Raw genomic sequence first — 21,203 nt, 5'->3', positions numbered from 1 at the left:
GAGATGAGGCAAACTACATTTACATTAGTATTTTAATAGTGTAATGCCAAGGCAGATAAATCTTTAAATTACAACCAGAAATAGTGCATTAAGAGAATCTTATAGTCCATACTGAAATACACGTGTGAATTTACCCGAGCTTAGGTTTCTGCAGAGTTGCTGGAGAAAACATTTTTAACACTGCTGCATCACTAACTGAGAATAATTGAGAAATCCGTAACAGTTTATTGATGAAAAATGCAAGTACAACATACACTTAAATAAAACTAGCTGCTCATCAGTTTAGAACTCCAGTCTTAAAATGGAGACTTTTTATGATACTAAAAAGGAGTTCCTCACTGTTAACAGCAAATGGAAATTTTCATTAGAAATCAGATGACTCCTAGTGGCAAACCAGGAGATGAGACGGGGGAAATTTCAGCTCTCTTCTGAAAATGTATTACCTCTTCTCTTCTGATAAGCCAATCTAAATTCCTCTCCAAGCGTGTTAATGTCGTCTTCATCTTTGAGTATTCCCTGCAATAAGGGGAAAGAAACACATGTCAGAAAGTAAAAACAAAGTGGAGAGATTATTATGGATCTCTGAAATTTTCAATGGAAGTGAACGTAATAGCTTGTATCCACGGTACCAGTGTTACCTTTAAAACAAACCACCCTGAAAACCATCACAAAACTTCAAAAGATGAGTTTCAAATTGGTGTACTTGGTGATAACCTAGAACCGCCTCTTTTGTTCTTCACGCAAATGATTATGAGAACCCATAAAGATTCCAACATGAGCACTATACAAGAGACAACATTTATCTACAGTCTCTTTCTAATAAAAGTGATTATAGTCAGCACAGCATAGGTGCAGGTTTAGTAAAATCAAGCAACTGCACTGAAAAGAGGCACTGGCTGGGGTGGGGCTCTATCTCCACCTTTAGTTGTGTTGAAATTAGTCCATGCAAATAAATTATTTTGGAAATCAACCGATACTGAACAGCTTAATCAGAAACTATGTCTTGAGGAAGGGAAGCAGGGGAACCCAGAAATCTAAATCTCTAACTGAATCTCAGTTAATTTTAGGGCTAAAAATGTGTACAACCCACAGAACATACCTTGCAGCATTTAGAAAAAAATAAATTACAAATTGCATTTAGACCGGAGACTTTAGAATTAGGTAGCTGTCGTAGTTTAACCTCAGTCGGCAACTGAGTACCACACAGCCGCTCGCTCACTCCTCCCCCCGCCCCCGGTGGGATGGGGGAGAGAATTGGAAGAGCAGAAGTGAGAAAAACTCGTGGGTTGAGATAAAAATAGGTTAATAATTGAAATATAATAACAACAACAACAACAATAATAATGTAGTAATAATAATAATAATAATGATAATAATAATAATAATAATAATAATACACAAAGCAAGTGATGCACAGTGCAATTGCTCACCACCCGCCGACCGATGCCCAGCCAGTCCCCGAGCAGCGGCCCCCCCGGCCAGCTTTCCCCCAGTTTATGTACTGAGCATGATGTCCCATGGTATGGAATGTCCCTTTGGCCAGTTGGGGTCAGCTGTCCTGGCTGTGCCCCCTCCCGGCTTGTTGTGCACCTCCAGCCTTCTCAGACCATGGGAAGCTGAAAAGTCCTTGACTAGTGTAAGCACTGCTCAGCAACAACTAAAACATCGGTGCGTTATCAACTTTGTTCTCCTCCTAAATCCAAAACACAGCACTGTACCAGCTACTAGGAAGGAAATTAACTCTATCCCTGCCAAAACCAGGACAATATCCACCCCTTATTCTATACCATCTGCGTCATGCTCAAGTCTCATATTTTCCAGTACATTTTCATTTATCACCACCCCTTTTCCTGGGTTTCTTATTTTATATATACATATATATATACACACACACAGAGGTATCATTCCCTTAGTCTATGGGCCATCCCTCTAAAGTGTTCGGTGAGTTCATTTAGTCCATGACTTCAGGCTCCATCTGTCATAATGATCTTCCAGGGCAGGAAAGGTGGAGATGGTATGCAGTGTTGGATGGTTTCATGTGGAAGTCAGTTCTGGTACCATCATCACTGTGCTTTGCTTGGTTTCATCGAAGTTATTCTTCCTTAATCTGAGTGATTCTTATTATAATATCATTAGTATGGCATATAATATTACGTAGTACTTAACATCACATAATTCAGATCATTGGCTGTTCTCACCCAAAATCAAATCCCCTTGAGGTACACATCAGACTTCCCCATCCTTCCGCATTATCCACCAAGTGCACCCAGGTCCTTGAGCAAAAGCAATTCCACGGATGGGTCTGCCTCTGCCTGAGGCAGGAATAACCCAGACTGTCTTCCCCAGCATATTTTTTATGTGCACTACAGGGACTTTATTCCCATCTACAGTACGTAAAAGTTCTGACTGGGCAGGGCCTGCTCGATTGGCAGATCCCCGAGTGTTGACTAACCAGGTGGCCTTTGCTAAATGTGTATCCCAATGTTTGAATGTCCCGCCACCCATTGCTCTCAGTGTAGTCTTTAACAGTCCATTGTATCGTTCAATTTTCCCGGAGGCTGGTGCATGACAGGGGATGTGATACACCCACTCAATGCCGTGCTCTTTGGCCCAGGTGTCTATGAGGTTGTTTCGGAAATGAGTCCCGTTGTCTGACTCAGTTCTTTCTGGGGTGCCATGTCGCCATAGGACTTGCTTTTCAAGGCCCAGGATAGTGTTCCAGGCGGTGGCATGGGGCACGGGATATGTTTCCAGCCATCCGGTGGTTGCCTCCACCATTGTAAGCACGTGGCACTTGCCTTGGCGGGTTTGTGGGAGTGTGATATAATCAATCTGCCAGGCCTCCCCATATTTATATTTCAGCCGTCGTCCTCCATACCAGAGAGGCTTTAACCGCTTGGCTTGCTTGATGGCAGCGCATGTTTCACATTCATGGATAACCTGTGCAATAGTCTCCATGGTCAAGTCCACCCCTCGATCACGAGCCCATCTGTATGTTGCATCTCTTCCTTGGTGGCCTGAGGTGTCATGGGCCCACCGAGCTATAAATAATTCACCCTTATGTTGCCAGTCCAGATCCACCTGAGCCACTTCAATCTTAGCAGCCTGATCTACCTGCTGGTTGTTTTGATGTTCTTCAGTAGCCCAACTCTTGGGTACGTGAGCATCTACGTGACGGACTTTTACAACCAGGTTCTCCACCCGGGCAGCAATATCTTGCCACAATGCGGCAGCCCAGATGGGTTTGCCTCTGCGCTGCCAGTTGCTCTGCTTCCATTGCTGCAACCACCCCCACAGGGCATTTGCCACCATCCATGAGTCAGTATAGAGATAGAGCACTGGCCACTTTTCTCGGTCAGCAATGTCTAAAGCCAGCTGGATGGCCTTCACTTCTGCAAATTGGCTCCATTCACCACCTCCTTCAGCAGTTTCTACAACTTGTCGCATAGGACTCCACACAACAGCTTTCCACCTCCAATGCCTTCCCCACAATACGACAGGACCCATCAGTGAACAGGGCATATTGCTTCTCATTTTCTGGTAGTTTATTATACATTGGAGCCTCCTTAGCACGCGTCACCTCCTCCTCTGGCGATATTCCAAAATCTTTGCCTTCTGGCCAATCCATGATCACTTCCAGGATTCCTGGGCGAGTGGGGTTTCCTATTCGAGCCCGTTGTGTGATCAGTGCGACCCACTTACTCCACGTAGCACCAGTTGCATGATGTGTACGTGGGACCCTCCCTCTGAACATCCAGCCTAGCACCGGCAGTCGGGGTGCCAGGAGAAGCTGTGCTTCAGTGCCTATCGCTTCTGAAGCAGCTTGAACCCCTTCATATGCTGCCAATATCTCTTTTTCAGTTGGAGTATAGCGGGCCTCGGATCCTCTGTATCCCTGACTCCAAAACCCTAGGGGTCGACCTCGAGTCTCCCCTGGTGCTTTCTGCCAGAGGCTCCAGGTAGGGCCGTTCTCCCCGGCTGCGGTGTAGAGCACATTTTTTACACCTTGTCCTGCCCGGACTGGCCCCAGGGCTACTGCATGAACTATCTCCTCTTTAATTTGTTCAAAGGCTTGTCGTTGCTCAGGGCCCCATTTGAAATAATTCTTTTTCCGGGTCACTTGATAGAGAGGGTTTACGATCAGACTGTAATAGGGAATATGCATTCTCCAAAAACCCATGATGCCTAAGAAAGCTTGTGTTTCCTTTTTGCTAGTTGGTGGAGACATGGCTGTTCTTTTGTTGATCACATCCATTGGGATTTGATGACGTCCATCTTGCCATTTTATTCCTAAAAATTGGATCTCCTGTGCAGGTCCCTTGACTTTACTTTGTTTTATGGCAAAACCAGCCTTCAGCAGGATTTGGACTATTTTCTTCCCTTTTTCAAAAACTTCTCCTGCTGTGTTGCCCCACGTTGGGCACCAAAAAGGACTGTCGTGGTTTAACCTGTCAGCAACTGAGTACCACACGGCCGCTCGCTCACTCCTTCCCCCGCCCCCGGTGGGATGGGGGAGAGAATTGAAAGAGTAGAAGTGAGAAAAACTCGTGGGTTGAGATAAAAACAGTTTAATAATTGAAATAAAATAATAACAACAACAATAATAATAACACTAACGTAATAATAATAATAATAATACACAAAGCAAGTGATGCACAGTGCAGTTGCTCACCACCCGCCGACCGATGCCCAGCCAGTCCCTGAGCAGCAGCCCCCCCCGGCCAGCTTTCCCCAGTTTATGTACTGAGCATGACGTCACATGGTATGGAATGTCCCTTTGGCCAGTTTGGGTCAGCTGTCCTGGCTGTGCCCCCTCCCAGCTTGTTGTGCACCTCCAGCCTTCTCAGACCGTAGAGCATGGGAAGCTGAAAAGTCCTTGACTAGTGTAAGCACTGCTTAGCAACAACTAAAACATCAGTGTGTTATCAACTTTGTTCTCCTCCTAAATCCAAAACACAGCACTGTACCAGCTACTAGGAAGGAAATTAACTCTATCCCTGCTGAAACCAGGACAGTAGCACTTTTCTATTTAACCATTTTGAGTGAAGTAACATGATGTGTGACCGCATGATTCAGACACGGCGTTGAAGCAGAGAAAAGAACAAAGTAGAACATCAATACCATGGAACAGGTATGATCCGTGGACACTCTGAAATAGCTAAGACTTCCTACAACAGTAAATTCAAACCAGAAAACGATCTAAAAATATTGCCAATTGGAGTTATCCTTTAATTAAATCTACATTAGAAAATTACTCCCTCCAAATTTTACAAATTCATGCACCAAATTAGTGTATTAATATTTGAATAAAAATTATACTCTGCTATATTTACAATGTTTTCCAGTATTGCAGAAAAGAATTTATTTAAATAGTTGGATAACTCCCTCCCTACTGTAAATGCATTTTTACATCCCTAAAGCAGCTCTCTGTTCATTTGTGTACCATCAGGTGATCTTTCTGATTATGAAGTATAATACAAAATAAATTGTAGTTTATTCTTGTTACAATAATTGTTTCCATCTTTTTAACTTTTAAAAACACAAGGATGAACAGAGTGAGCTTTGAAATGCTTCTGTTGGCACTGCAGCTTATTGCACTATAACAGAGACCAGGCCTTGTTTCCATCGTAACAGAAGACTTAGGCAATAGAGTAAGAAATTGCTCCCAAAACCCCAACTGACAAATTTGGTGGAAATGGGGTTTAGATATGGTGGACCCCTTTCTAGCTGCAAAAGCCCCACTTTAGAACTTACATTCCATATTCCGAAGACTGGATGTGCAAAGTGCTATAGAAGCTTTCAGCAAGTTCTGTACAAGGCATCAATATTGCAGTAGAGCCCAAAGCCTCTCATACAGAAAGAATATTTTTGTAAACTGCTTCCCAACTCAAAAAGAAAAAGGGAAAAGGTGGGGGGGGGGAAGGGGGGAGGAAAGGGAGAAAAAAGGAAAAGGTTAGCACAGGAGAGCTGACACAATAAGGACACCCACTGACTTCAGGAACTTAACACAGTTCTGCAACTTCAGCTATCCCAAGAGAACAGTGATTTACAGGACAAACATTTAAAGCATTTAAAATACAATTCACTTACTTGAGGAAGATAACCCGATAATTTAGATGCGTACTCTTTCAGGAGTTTCTGTCTCTCTTCTTCAACGATTGCACAGATGTTTTCTTGTCTTCTCTAACTGTCTTCAAGTTCATGCTCCTACAATAAACAAGCAAGTTTTTGTAACTGTTCAGTTTCAGCTCTGTGAACATTTGCTTCCACCAATATCCACCATAGTATGAAGAGAAAACATGTTTTCTGAAGGCTTCTTCCTCTTCTTGTATAGTTTGTCATGCTACCTTCTTGAAAGCAAATTGCTCTTCATATGTTTGCCTTAAGTCTAGGTGTTGCCTTATTCTCTTTTCAATTTCTGCCTATAAAGGAAATTTAATAAAATGCTGTATTACTGAACATACTTTGGAAAATTTTGATCATCATCAGCCAATCTACTTGATTTATCTTGGAATAAACTTACCGTAGCTGTTACCTTCAAGCATAAATAACTAGAGCAAGCACTCCATATCTGACAGTGCTCTCCAGTATTGACCAGTTTGGCAAATGTCTCAAGATTCTCAAAATTAAGTCCAAAACAAAAGGAGTTTTTTTTTTTTCACTAGCATGAAGTGAAACAACAAGACAGTCGTCCTGAACAACTCTCTAAAAATAACAGTATTATGTATCTCAGCCTGTGTTACATTTTGTTTGTCACCCATAGCAAGATAAGATGGAGTGTGGGCGGGCCCATAGGAAAAAGCAAATGGACATACAAAAAGCAAGCAGTTAATTAACCTACTTAGCTTAAACCTGAACTTGAAAGTTACTGACATTCTCCTTCACGAGATAAATAAATATATAAAGGGGACAATAAGGGTATTAAAAACCTTCAGTTGTCTTCCTGGTTGAAATAAAAACATAAATACATGAGAGACGGCAAAGGAAACTCAAAGGACAGAATTTTCTCTCCAAAAACTAAGTTAATATACAAACTGCTTGTCTGACTAAGAACATTTAGGAAATAGTGTTGGAAATAGACACTTTGTGCCAGAACAGAATTGAAAACAATTCAAATTCATTTAATACACCTAAAACCATGTCAGAATTAAGCTTTTTGCTTTGAGACAGCTCACAGACCAAAATGGGCTCTAGGAAGTCCCTCAAAAACATCCCAAAGTCACAAACACCACCACAGACCTAGCAAATGCAAAGTGTGAAAAAAACCCCAACCCAACCCAGTCCATGAACAACCCTGCCAGCATTGTTAGAGGAAAAGTTGTGGCAATGGGAGTTACTTGGCCTCTGAAGAGCATCCTCAGATGCAGAAGGAATTGCATGTGGGATATACTCTCACTAAATGTTCTTTAAGCATCACAACTCCAGTGACAATTTCCAAAGACTGAAGGAGCGCGGCTCCATCACAAAGACACCAGGAGAAGCGAAGGGACAGAGGAAGACTATGTAAAATACTGCCCCGTACATTCACTTTACTACTTATTTTCTAGATCAGCGATTGAAAATGGTTTCATTTTCTCTTTAAATTTCCATATCTGGTCTGTTTAAATTAGATTACCCATAGCTACAAGTGCTCCATAAATTATGTTTTCCTGCACATACACTGCTATTTTTATTTTATAAAAGTTTCATCCAGACCAGCTCTGCTAACCTGAATGTTCTGCAGGAATTACAGTACAGTTGCAATACTCCTTTCCACTTGCATTGTCCTTTAACAGTTTATGCACAGGTACACATAACATACATATGACATATGAAAAAAACCTGGTATCTGACAAGTACCAAAATATCCGTGTATATATATCTGCAGGAGAAGTCCAGGGAAAGTGAAGTATTTCCCCCCTCAGTACATAGCTACTACTTCAACTACCTGCCAGTGCCTACCATCTCCTTCTTCCTTTCTGTCTCCACTTGTTCTTCCAGTTGCAGCTCTTGGCGGCTTTGTTCCAGTTCTTCACACTTCTGTTGTTCTCTTTTCAGATTTTGGGCAATCTACTACAAAAAGGAAGGATTTCTAAATGAAAGACAAGATTGTACAATAATTTTTTCTACAATTTCAATTTTTGATACCATGCTTTCAAGTCTTTGTTTTTTCTCCTCAGTGTCTCGAACTTTAGCCACCCGATCTTCTCTTTGTCACTGAACGTTGGCAAACTCCATAATTTTCCTATTTTCTTCTTCCATCTCTTCCCATTTCCTTCTCCTTCAGATAGCTTGTTATTTTCAAAATTCTTCAATATATGTTTGAGTTGCTCTCATTTTATCTCACTTCGTTTTTCCCTGTAGAAGATGAAAAAAAAAGTTTAAATAGTTATTTAACATACTGCAGAGTAACATTAAATAGACCATATACTCATTATTAACAATATATTCCAGAGACTAAGATTTAAATGACTCTCCTTACTCATTCTGCTGGAAACTAGATGCCTAAATTGAAAATACTTACCAATGAATTGCCCCCAAAAAGGAATCTCATGTCTTAACACCTTTCTTCAGGAGGACAGACTGTACACATAGGTGCTCCCTACTACTCCATTTTATACACGCTCCATCAAAACAGAAAGGAGAAGGAAGCCCAAAAGCCCAATGGCACCAGAATCTCCTAAACTATTTATTTAGTTATTTATACCAAACTCTTCCCCCCTCCCCACAACCACCCTGCCCTCAGAAACCTCCTTTCCTATCCCTGTCCGTGAGACAGGCATACAACACGTCTCATGAAGAGGTAGGGACATGAGGTGAGGCCATGTCCTGGTTTCGGCTGGGATAGAGTTAATTTCCTTCCTAGTAGCTGGTACAGTGCTGTGGTTTGGATTTAGCATGAGAATGAAGTTGATAACACACCGATGTTTTAGTTGTTGCTAAGTAGTGCTTACACTAGTCAAGGACTTTTCAGCTTCTCATGCCCTGCCAGCGAGAAGCTGGGAGGGGGCACAGCCAGGACAGCTGACCCAAACTGGCCAAAGGGATATTCCATACCATATGATGTTATGCTCAGTATATAAACTGGGGGGAGTTGGCCGGGGGGGCGGGGACCACTGCTCGGGGACTGGCTGGGCATCCGTCGGCAGGTGGTGAGCAACTGCATTGTACATCACTTGTTTTGTATATTCTTTTATCATTATCATTATTTTCCCTTCCATTTCTGTCCTATTAAACTCTCTTTACCTCAACCCACAAATTTTACTTTTTCTTTTTTCCGATTCTCTCCCCCGTCCCACTGGTGGGGGGTGAGTGAGCGAACAGCTGTGTGGCGTTTAGCTGCCTGCCAGGTTAAACCACAACAGGCAGAAATCTGAAATGCAGTCACTTCCAGCATGATGGGGCCAATGGAAGCACTCCTTGAAATAAGCTGGATTTCATATTTGGGGAACAAGGACATGAGATTGACTGGAATGACAAGAACATTCTGATGTTTAAACAGCAAAATCCATGCAAGTCAGTCTCTTGTTAATAAAATGTGACCAAGAAAAACTAAAAAGGGCCTTAATCTATGAAATAAATGTATACAAATTAGTTTTCTATACAGAATTATATCAGTTGCTTTGTTTTAAATTAATAAATAATAAAAATTCAAAGTAACTAACATTTGGTCTTCCTCATAGTTCTTTCTTACAATTTCATCAGTCATGAGTTGCTCTCTTGGAAACTCTTCGTAAGCATCCTGCCTCTTCGGCTCTTGTTCATCAAGCTGTTTCTCCAGTTCTTGCTGATACATTATTTTCTCCTTGTTTTGCTTCAGTTCTGCAGAACTTTCTTCTTTTACTACCCTTTCATACTCTTACTTCATCTTGTGGGCTATTTCAGCCTCATGCTTCTATAGAGGGGAAAAAGCAATGCAAGATTCCTTTCTACTCCCACTAATACAACTTGTAGTGAAAAAATATACAGTATAAAAAGGAATTATACTGTATTACAAAAATTGAATGTTTTCCACCTCAATCTATAAATATTAGTTCAGTAAGTAGAACCCTTGAAGAGAATCCTCAATATCTAAACAACTTGAGGAGAACTAACAATACTTAAAGGAAGCTACATATTGGACGAAGACACAATAGAGCATTCAGCATGAGTGAAACTAACTCACATTGGCATAATGACTGGAATGTGGTTTAACTATGTAGAACATCCTCAATAAATGTGTTGTCTTTACAGCAATTTGCATAAACTGAATTTTGTATAAAACATTAACATAATCAGAATCATCTGCCTGATCACCAATATTATTCTATACATAAATAAAAGTTCACAATTCTTTCTGAAGTTATGCAGATATGTTTAACAACAGTAACAAAATTTTCAACAATCTGCTTCTGAAGTAAGGATTTACCACAATAAGCACTTACTGTACAAAGTGTATCATAGTTTTAACTTGGATAAATATTACAAAGCCAGTAAAATAAAAACTATATCCATTCATACAGCTTAATTCACTACTGCTTTGACTGCAACAGCAAAGTAAGCCTTTTTCTTACGGCTGGTTATTACCGGCTAATTAGTCCTTCATAACACAAAACATATTTTCAATAAACACTGAATGCCTAAACCTAACAATATTTTATATAAAAAGGCCAGCTTCAAAGGAAAAAATTTCAGCACAATCCATACAAAGTTACAGCACTCAGGTGCTGGGAGACGCTGTAAAGTTAATTAACATTTTCTCATACTGTAGAGCTTCTTTTTCAGTGATCTGTGCAGCTCGCTCTTTATTCATATAAGCGGATTTTAGCTTTTTTCCTAACTCCTGAAGTTCAAGACTGGGGGGGGGGTGTGGTGGTGTGTGGAGAACTTTATACATGAGGAGGTCAGTACCTAGGAAAAAATTGAAATTACCATCACTATTTAAACACAACTAAAAAAAAAAATATTTTAAAAGGGAAAAGCCCAATTTTAGGTGAAAAATACTGCTCTAGTAAAAGAGCAGAAATCGAAAAGAAAATCTGTCTCAAACCAAGAACTGTCTGCATTTGTACATACGCTATCAATAGTTTTGCACACTTTACATCTAACTATATAAATGTATATATACATATATAAATATGTACACTTATAAATCTAAGTGTACACATATATATAAGCATATACTCGAAAATTTTGTGGATCAGAGAGAGTTTTTCTCTTATTGACAAAATTTGCTTAGTAATTTTTTATCATATCTTGATCTTAAGTAAGTTTTCCTTCCAGGTCAGATTCATTTCCGCTTCTGCTACAACTTTCACAAAGTCTGACTTGTCTCCACTTAACCTACATCACCTCGGGCTGTTCAGATGTCACACCTCTCTTCTTCTCGTCTGTCTCGCATTCACCTCCCACTCTCTTTTCCGATACTGTTCACTGACATCTGGAGTAACCTCTCTGATCGCAGCCTTCTCCTAAGCACTTCTCTTAATTATTTCTTGTCTTTCCTTAGCGCCCTTGCTTTTTGAATTTTCTTTTTATGTCTCCGTTTTAGTTTGCCAATGCTATTTTTTAGTTTCTTCCTTATTTCCTTAATCACCATTGCCTTTAAAAGTTTGTCTCCTTTTATCCCATTTGCTGTATTTCTTTTAAGTATTTGTTGTCTTTCCTTAGTGCTTTTTCAATTTTCTTTCTCCATCTCTTTTAGTTTGCTGTCCCTATTTTTTAATTTTTCCCTTTATTTCCCTAATCCCCGTCACTTTTTAAATGTTCTTTCTACGTCTACTTCTTTCCCTTTGATGTCTTTATTTTTAATTATTTCTTCTTTTTCCTTAGTGCCATCACTTTTTAAATTTTCTTTCTACATCTCCGTTTTAGTTTGCCATCGCTATTTTTTCCTTAGTTCTCTAGTCACTGTTGCTTCTAAAATTTTCTGTCTACTTCTATTCCGTTCGCTATCTTGATGTTTTAATTATTTCTTGTCTTTAGTAGTGCCTTTGCTTTTTAAATTTTTTTTCTACATGTTTTAGTTCGTTGTCCCTATTTTTTGATTTTTCCCTTTATTTCCCTGATGCCTCTCACTTTTTCAATGTTCTATGTCTACTTTTTTCCCTTTGATGTCTTTATTTTTAATTATTTCTTCTCTTTCCTTAGTGCCCTTGCTTTTTAGATTTTCTTTCTACATGTTTTAGTTTGCCGTCACTTCATTTAATTTTTTCCACTTATATCCTTAATTGCTATCGCTTTTTAATTTTCTACGTTTATCCCATTCGCTTTCTTTCATTTCTTGCCTTTCCTTAGTGCCCTCACTTTTTAAATTTTCTTCCTACATGTGCTTTAGTTCGCTGTCCCTATTTCATAATTTTTTTCCTTTATTTCCCTAATATCCATCACTTTTTAATTGTTCTGTCTATGCCTACTTTTATTGCCTTTGCTGTCTTTTTTTAAATTATTTTTTGTCTTTCTTTAGTGCCCTCGCTTTTCTATGCCATTTTAGTTTGCCATCGCTATTTATTAATTTTTTCCTTATTTTTTTAATCACCGTTGCTTTTAAAATTTTCTGTCTACTTTTATCCCGTTCACTGTCCTTGTTTAATTATTTCTTGTCTTTCCTAAATGCCGTCACTTTTAAAAATTTCTATCTATGTCTGCATTTCAGTTTGCTGTTGCTGTTTATTAGTGTTTTCCTCTCTTAATCCTTTGGCTTGAAAAATTTTCTACTTTTTTCTCATTCGCTGTCTTTTTTTTTTTTTTTCTTGTTTTTCTTAATGCTATCACTTCTAAAATTTTCTAAGTCTCCGTTTTAGTTCGCTGTCACGATTTTTTATTTTTTTCCTTATTTCCTGAATGACCATTGCTTTTAAGTTTGTCTCCTTTTATCCCATTCGCTGTCTTTAGTTTGCTGTATTTATGTTTTAATTATTTCTTCTCTTTCCTTAGTGCCCTCGCTTTTTAAATTTTCTTTCTCCATCTCTGTTTTAGTTTGATGTTCCTATTTCAGAATTTTTTTCCCCTCTATTTCTGTGACAACGCTTCCTGCGAGCGTCCTCGTGTTCCATGGCCATCCTTTAGTTCTGCAGCAGGATTTGTATCTTTCTTATTCAGAGACAACTCTTCCTCAGGATTTCATTTTGCCCCAGAGCACTCTTACCTTCCCTCATGTCGGATGCCTCGTCCGGTCTCCTGAGGACATCTGTACTCTGTTCAAATCCCCTCCCGAGTACCTCATTGCAGCAGCAATCCTTTGTTTGTCTCTATGTCCCCCGCACCCCAGAGCGCTCTCGTTCCTGTCATGACACCTCCTGAGACTGTCCTCGTGCCCCACGGCACCCTTTGAGCTCTGCAGCCCTCTTTGCGTCTCTCTTATTCAGACAGAACCCTTCCTCAGGCTTTCTCTGTGCCCCAGAGCTCTCCTACCTTACTGCCATCTAGGATGTCTCCATTCAGTCGCTCATCCCTTGAGGACGTCTGTACATTGTTGGGGGGACACCTTCTTGAGTTCTGCATTGTGTCCCAGAGCCACCTTCTGTCTCTCTTTCACTCTCAGCACCCTTCTCCCGTCATCATGCCTCCCGAGGCCGTCCTCCTGCCCCACAGCCGTCTTCTGGCTCTGTAGTGCACTTTGCAACCTTCTTGCTCCCTGACAACCTTTCCTCATGCCATCTTTCATCTCCAGAATGCTCATGTTGTCCTCTGTGCTAGCTAGGATACCTCTGTTCAGTTCCCGGTCCCCTGAGGGCATCTGTAGTCCGTTCAAATCCCCTCTGGAATTCTTCATCATGTCCTCAAGCCTTCTTTTGTCTGTCCCTCTCAGAATCCCCCTGCTACTGTCACGATGCCTCCTGAGGTCTTGGATGTTCCCCACAGCACACTTTTAGCTCCGTAAGCCCCCTTTGGACTAGTTTTGTTGCAATCGCACCTCTCCTAAGGTCTCCGTTCCCAAAGAAGAGCATGCTTTTTCTTCTCTTTGCCATCTAGGATGCCTCCTGAGACCTTCCTTGTGCTCCACAGCATTTTGGTAGCACTCTACCTCCCTTTCAAATCTCTCTTATCCCTCTGAGACTTTCATGACCCCTCTGCTCCCAGTCACCGTGCCTCCCAAGACCTTCTTTGTGTCCCACAGCCCTGTTTTTGCTCTGTAGCGGACTTTGATCCTCACTCATTACCTCCAGATCCCATCCTCGGGTTTGTTTGTGCCTCAGAGCGCTCTTATCATCCCGTCTGCCAGCTAGGGTGCCTCCATTCCGTCCCCAGCCTCCTGAGGACATCTGTACTCTGTTCAGATCCCCTCCAGACTTCCTCCTTGTGCCCCTGAGCCTTCTTTGGTCTCTCTGGCCCATTCAGGACCCCTCTAATGGTGTCACGATGCCTATCGATGCCTTCGAGGTTGCCCTTTGCACACTTTTAGCTTTGTAGCGGACCTCGGACCTCGCACCCTTCTTGTTCCCTCAGAAGACTTCCTGATTCCATATCTATGACCCAGCCCAGTCATTCTGTCCTCTCTTCCCCCTAGCTGTGCCTCTATTTGTTCCCTGGCCCTCTGATGACACGTTTTCTCGGTTCAGATCCCCTCTGGATTTAATCGTCGTGTCCCCGTCCGTCTCTCTGGCTCCCTCAGGACATTTTTTCTCCCAGTCACGATGCCTCCCGAGATCTTCCTTGTTCTCCACATCCACCTTGTAGCACTTTGAGCCACAAAGCACTCATTTATTCCTGTACACTATCTAGGAGTCCTGTGTTCAGTCCCCACCCACCCGAGACCATCTGTACTCCGTTCAGATGACCACCCGAGTTCCTCCTTGTCGTCCCCAAGCCTTCTTTTGTCCATCAGCCCTCCTCAACACCCCTCTCCCCATAGTCACGATGCCTCCTGAGACCTTCCTCGCTCTCCACAGCACCTTGTAGCATTTTATCTCCCTTTCCATCTTTCTTGTTCTGTCAGAGCCTGCCGTCTTTCTTTGCTATGCAGCGCTCCTTTATCTTTCTCTCTGCCATCGAGGATGTCTCTGTTCAGTTCCTCTCTCACTCAGTCATCTGTAGTTTGCCTAGATGCCCTCCTGAGACTCCAAGGCCCTCGCTGTGTCTCCGAGCCGTCTTTTCTTGCCCTGCCCCCTCCTAATTCCTCTACTCTCTGTAACAATGTCATCTGAGTCCTTTCTTGTACTCCACAGCACTCTTGTACCACTTCAGCTCCCTTTCGATTTTTTTCGTTGTGTGCTTCAGAGCACTCTTATCTTACTCTTTGCCGTTTAGGATGCCTTCATTCAGCCCCCGGCGACATCTGTACTTTGTTGAAATTCCTTCAGAGTTCCTCATTGTTATCTCTGAGGCTTCTTTGGTCTCTCGGGCACCCTCAGGACTCCTCCGCTCCTGTTGCCAAGCTCTTGTGAGACATCCCCTATGTCCCAGAGCCCCATTTTAGCTCAGGAGGGCACTTTGCACCCCTCTTTTCCCCTCAGAACCCTTCCTGACTCCGCATCTGTTACCCTGGTCGGTCTTTCTGTCCTCTCACCCATTCGGTGCGCCTCCATTCGGTCCCCTGAGGACATCTGTGCTTTGTTCCATTCCCTTTTGAGCTCACTGCATCCCCGAGACTTCTCTGGTCTCTCCGGCCCCTTTGGGACCTCTCTAATCCCTGTGACGATGCCTCTTGTTCTGTCAGAACCTTTGCTGAAGCCGCCTTTGTGCTCCACAGCAGTCTGTTTGTTTTCTGTCTTATAGTATGTTTCTAAGTAGTACCCAAAGATGTCTTCTTGTTGGCTCAGACCTCCTCTTGAGTTTTTCAGAGAAGGTGATAACCTTCATCTATTTTTATCGATGCAGCTCCCGCAGTGTTTTTTGTTGTGTTTTGCAATTCACTTTTGTTCTAGCTACTTCGGTCTTAATTAGGCTGCTTCATACAGCTTCTGATACATTTCTTGTATTTCCATGGGGTTTTTTGTGTTTTCTGCCCTTTGGTACTCATCCAGTTCTGTTAAGGGAGTCAGTCGGAGAGGCCATCGAGGTGACTCTGAATCGTCGGTCACTTACAGTAAATATTTTACTTTGCAACCAGAGATATTTTTAAGAAGGCATTCTTATCGGATCTAATTTTGCTTTGTCATTCAGTCCTGTCCAGAAGGTAGTTCTGGTAGAAGTTAGGTAGCACATGTGGTCTTGCTAGAAATGAAGTGTAACCCCATAGTGTTTTGGATGTTTTATAGGAAACTAAAGCACATAATTTTTGATAATAATATCGTTATTGTATTTAACGAGCTACTTTCCTACATAGCTTAGCATGACATCTATCTTTTTCTATCTACGCCCCAGAAAAATTAAGTTTAATTCCCTACCCGGTCGCATTTCTGTTGCAATAGATGTCATTGTAGTAAGAGAGCAGGTAGCATCATTTCCAGTAAGTGTCGGTTTCTCTGCTCAGCGCTTTGCACACTGTAAACTCAAGGCAGATGAGAAAACTCCCTGCTGTTCCTTTGGCAGCCTTTATGCCTTCGGGTGGTTGGTCCCTCCCCTTTCCCAGGGGGTTGTGGGAAGGGTGGTGGGTGGATCGCGGGGTATATGAGCCACAGCCTCTGGTCAGGGAGCTCATTCTGCTCCTGGGCTTCTCTGGTGTCAGTGCTCTGCTGTTCTTTCAGTTAATTGCAGTGTTTGAGCTGGTTAAGGTAATTGAGCAGATGTGTTTTGACATTTAGAGAAATAGAGGTGTCTGAGGTGAGAGCTTCAGCACCAACTAAGGTTAGGCAGCACATATAGTGGAAAGTACGCTTGCATGTACTCTGGCCTCCCTAGCCCCCTCTTTCCCAGCTGGCATGATTTTTTTTTTTTTCCTCCCCTGTACCTCCTTTCTCCATCTTGCTCTGAGCAGCTCCCTGTCCCCATATTTTAGGTCCTCCCTCTCTGCCCTGTATCCCATGGCTATTTTTTCCTTCTCCGTGTCTCTGTCTGACTCCTGGCACTATTTTTGCATTCCTCTTTCTCTGTCCTGTAGCCCATTGGTGTTTTCTCTGGCTCTGTGTGTCCGGCTCTTTGTCCCTGTTGTTCAAGGTTTTCCTTCTCTGTAGCACGTTGTGAGTCTATTTCTTTCTCCGTCTCTCTTTATCCTGCTCCCTGCCCCTCATTTTGAATTCCTCCCTCTGTCCTGTCGCCCATCGCTATTTTGTCCTTTCTCCGTGTCATTCTGTTTTGTTCCCTGTCCCCGTTTTCCGAAGTCTTCCCTCTCTGCCCCCTAGCTCGTTGCTGTAGTCTTCTTTCCCTGTCTTGGTTTGTCGGGCTCCCTGTCCCGCTTTCTTCATTCCTCCCTCTCTGCCATGTCACCCATAGCATCCTTCCTCTCTGTCTGTCTCGCTGTCCCCATTTTTAAATTTCCTTTGTCCAGCAGCCCGCCACAGTTTTGTCTTTCTTCATCTCCCTCTGTCCAACTTGTTTTTTAATTCCTCCCTCTCTGCCCTGTTACCCAGCACCATTTTTATTTCCTCTGTCTCTCTTGGTACGGCTCAAGATGCTGATTTTTAAAATTCCTCCCTCTCTGCCCTAGAGCCTATTGGTAGGTTTTTTCCTCTGGCTCTCTCTTTCCAGCTCACAGGCCCTGTTTTTCAATTTTGTCCTTCTTGGCCCTGTGCCACATTGCGATTTCATTTGTTTAGCTGGCTCTCCCTGTCTGGCTCCCTGCCAGGATTTTTTAAATTTGTCCCTGTCTTGTAGCCCACCGCTGTTTTTTCTTTCTCTGTGTGTCTCTGTCCGGTTCCCTGTGCCTGTCTTTACTTATTGTTTTTAATTCCTCCCTCTCTGTCCTGTGGCCTATCACGATTTGTTCTTTCGCTGTCTCTTCTTTTTCTGGCTCTTGGTCTCTATTTTTCATGTTCTCGCTCTTGGCTCTGTAGCCCGATGCTATTATTTGTCTGTCGTCATCTTTGTCCAGCTCCCTGTCCCTGTTGCTCAGTTTCTTCCTTCTCAGCCCTGTAGCATGTTGCAATTCTGTTTCTTTCTCCGCCTCTCCTTTCCCAGATCGCCATCCGTCACTTTTAATTCCTCCCTCTCTGTCCTACTGCCCCTTGGGTTCCCCCCTGCCTTTCTCCAGCTCACTCTTTTTTGCTTCCCGTCCCTGTTTTTTAATTCCTCCCTGTCTGCTGTGTCGCTTTTTTTCTTTTCTCCATCTCTCTAGGTCCATCTCACTGCCCCCATTTTTTAAGTCTTCCTCTCTGCCCTGCACCCTGCTGTTATTTTTGCATTTCTCCATCTCTCTCTGTCCACCTCCCTGTCCCCAGTTTTTCATTCCTCCCTCTGCCCCCTGTAGCCTGTCTGGACTCTTCCCTCAGTCTCTCTCTCTCTCTGGCTCCCTCTCTCTGTGTTTTAATTCCACTTTCTCTGTCCCATAGCCCCATGGTATTTGTTTGTCTTTCTCCATCTCTCTTTGTCTGGTTCCCTGCTGCTGTTTTTTTTTATTTCCTCCCTATCCATCTTGTAGCCCATTGCTTTTTTTTTTCCCTCTATGTCTCTCTGTCCGGCTCCCTGTCCCTGTTTTTTTAATTCCTCCCTCTCTGCCCTGTCACCTGTGTGATCTTTTGCCTTTCTCCATCTCTCTCTGGCCAGCTCTCTGTCCCTATTCGTTAATTCCTCCCTCTCCACCCTGTAGCTTGTTGGTTTTGTCCTTTCTCCATCTCACTGTCTCTGGCTCCCCGATGACCCTATTTTAGAATTCCCCCCCTCTTCTTTCTGTACACGTTGGTGGTCTTTTTGCTCTCCAGCTCTCTTCCCCCCCCCCCAGCTCCCTGTTTATTAATTCTTCCCTCTCTGCCCTGTAGCGTATAGCTATGTGTTTTGTTTTGTGTTGTTCCCCTCCCCTCGCCCCTTCCCTCCATCGTTCGCTGTCCTGGCTCCCTGCCCCTATTCTTTTTTCCTCCCTCTCTGTCATGCTGCTCATCCCCATTTTTTTCTGCATCTCCATCCTGCTCCCCGTCCTTCTTTATCGGTCTCTGTCCTGCTCCATCTCCCTCTTTCTGCTGCCTCCCTTCCTCCCTCCCTGTTGCTTCTTTCTTCATCTCTGTCGGGCTCCTTGTCCCCATCTTTCTCTCGCTGTCTTGTTCCCTGCCTCATGCTTTCTTGCTACACCCCCGCTGTCCAACAGGCTGCCACTTTTCTCTTCTCGTGTCCTGCGCCCTGCTCCTCATTTTTGGTGGCCTCCGCCCAGCAACCCATCGCTCCAGGAGCCGACCGACCGACTGTCCGTTCCTCGCTGAACCGACGAGCACAGCTCCGGCAACGACTGCCGAGGTGTCCCAGGAGCAGGGGGAGCGCCGGAGGCTCCAAGCCCCAGAGCAGACTTGCTCCCGAGATTTGTTACGTGCGTGACTGAATAAACACTCGCCGTCTCATTTGCCCGCGCGGCTGCGCTTGCACTTGCTTTGCATCGATCGGGCGAGAGGCTGTGATGGAGCCCAGGGGAGGAGGTGATGCAGTGTGGGGGTTGGGCGATAGCCCCCTGTTCCTGCTGGGCTCCAGGTGCGGGCAGTGAGACTGAGGGCGACGGCCCCTCCCTGTAAAGGGGCTGTGTTGCCAGAGTAGCTGCGGGCTGTAGGACTGGTAGTGGGGCTGCCGCGCCCCGGGTGGCCGTGGAGGGGCCGGTGTGAGCGGAGCGGGGCGGCGAGGCCGACGGGGGGCGGCCGCGCCATGTCGGAGCCGGGCGGCGGTGGCTGCCCGGAGCCGCGCTGGGGAGCGCGGGATTGCGCCGGGGGCTGGGCAGGGCTTCCGGGTGCGTCGGCGGGGGAGAACGGTGTCCCCGGAGGGTCAGAGAGCGGGGACGGCTGCCTCCCGCGGCATGCCGGGAGCTGTAGTCTTGGGGCACAGGGCTTCCGGTCGGCCATGTTGGTTCCCCGAAGCATGCCGGGAGGTGTAGTCGTTGGTCGCTCGGCTGCCGGGCGGCCGTGCTGTCTCTGCCGGTGCATGCTGGGAGGTGTAGTTTTCGCGGACGTGGCTGCCGGCCAACCGCGTGGCTCTCGGGCACGTGCGGAGCGGCGTAGTCCTTGCTACCGCCGCTGCGGCGCGGCACGAGGTGTGGTTTTGTTGCCGGTTTCGTGTGGTTTTCTGAGGGCTTCCCGCTGCGCCCGGTCCCCCAACAAGCCATGCGGCCGCGCCTCGCGAGCGCATGCCCCTGCGCTTGCTGCTGCCGCCCAGCGACCGAAATGTGGTACTTCAGCTCCAGCGCTGCGAATGCGCTGTCGCGCGGCCGCCCCGCTCGCACTGCCACCTGGTACTGCAGCAGGGGCGCCGCGCATGCGCAGTTGAATGTTACACCGCGCTCGCTGCTGCCGCTCAGCGATCAAAAACCGGTACTGCAGATCAAGTGCCGCGCATGCGCGGTGGCGCGCGACCCCCCTCCCCCCCGTGCTCGCTGCTGCCCCCTGATGAGCAACTTGCGGCACTGCACGTGGAGCGCATGGACTCTGGAGTGTCACGCCGCGCTCGCTGCTGCCTTCCAACGACCAAAAATCGGTACTGCAGCTCAGGTGCTGCGCATGCGCGCTGGTGCATTCCCCCTGCGCTCGCCGCTGCCTCCCGGAGACCGGGACGTGGTACTGCAGGTGGAGCACCCCGCATGCGCAGTGGCGCGCGACGCCCATATCGCTGCTGCCGTCACCCGATGACCAGAAGTCGGTGCTGCAAAACGGCCGCCACGCATGCCCGGTGGAGCACGCTGCCGCACTCGCTGTTGCCGCCGGGCAACCAAAGTGCGGCAGTCCAACCTGGGTGCTATGCATGCGCAGTGGCGCGCGGTGGGTCGCTAAACTGCGCTCTCGCTGCTGCCGCCCGGAGACCAAGATGCGGTACTGCAACACGGGTGCCGCACATGGGCGGCGGTGCGCGCCCCCGCCGCGCTCGCTGTTGCCGCCCGACAATCAGCGGTACTGCGAATAGGCGCTGCACATGCGCGGAGGCACCACCGCGCTCCACGTTGTCGTCTGCCGCTAACAGCAATGCGATGCTGCGGTGCCTGCGAGGTGATGCCGCCGCGCTCGTTGCTGCCTCCCGGTAAGGAAACGCCGCTGCCGCCCCACGTGCGTAGTGTCGGCGGCCGCTCGGTGCACAAACCGCCGTGCTGCAGCGCCGGTGCCGCCCCCGGGCACGCGCCTCCCTGCGGGTTCTTCCTGTTGCTGCCGCCTGGTGGCCGCAGCCCGGTACTGCAGCGCCGCCACTGCCCAGGTACGCAGCAGCGCCGCCGCCGCCTTCCCTGCTGCCCCTGGTGGCCGAAATGCGGT

At 45.4% G+C, this 21,203-nt stretch overlaps 1 protein-coding gene across 1 annotated transcript; it reads right to left on the bottom strand.

The window, feature by feature from the left end:
- Positions 1-396: 396 nt before the first annotated feature.
- On the bottom strand, positions 397-13,735 carry MNS1 (meiosis specific nuclear structural 1). Its single transcript, XM_076348658.1, is given in 7 exon segments — positions 397-516; positions 6,091-6,248; positions 6,281-6,422; positions 7,942-8,049; positions 8,128-8,337; positions 9,641-9,874; positions 13,445-13,735. Coding segments are annotated over 7 exon segments (1,242 nt in total). The 3' UTR covers positions 397-417.
- Between the last annotated feature and the right edge of the window lie 7,468 nt (positions 13,736-21,203).

Source organism: Aptenodytes patagonicus, chromosome 10 (genome assembly GCF_965638725.1).
Source record: "Aptenodytes patagonicus chromosome 10, bAptPat1.pri.cur, whole genome shotgun sequence".
Lineage (NCBI taxonomy): Eukaryota > Metazoa > Chordata > Aves > Sphenisciformes > Spheniscidae > Aptenodytes > Aptenodytes patagonicus.
Note: the sequence above shows the minus strand (reverse complement) of the source record. Positions and strands in the feature narration are given on the sequence as shown.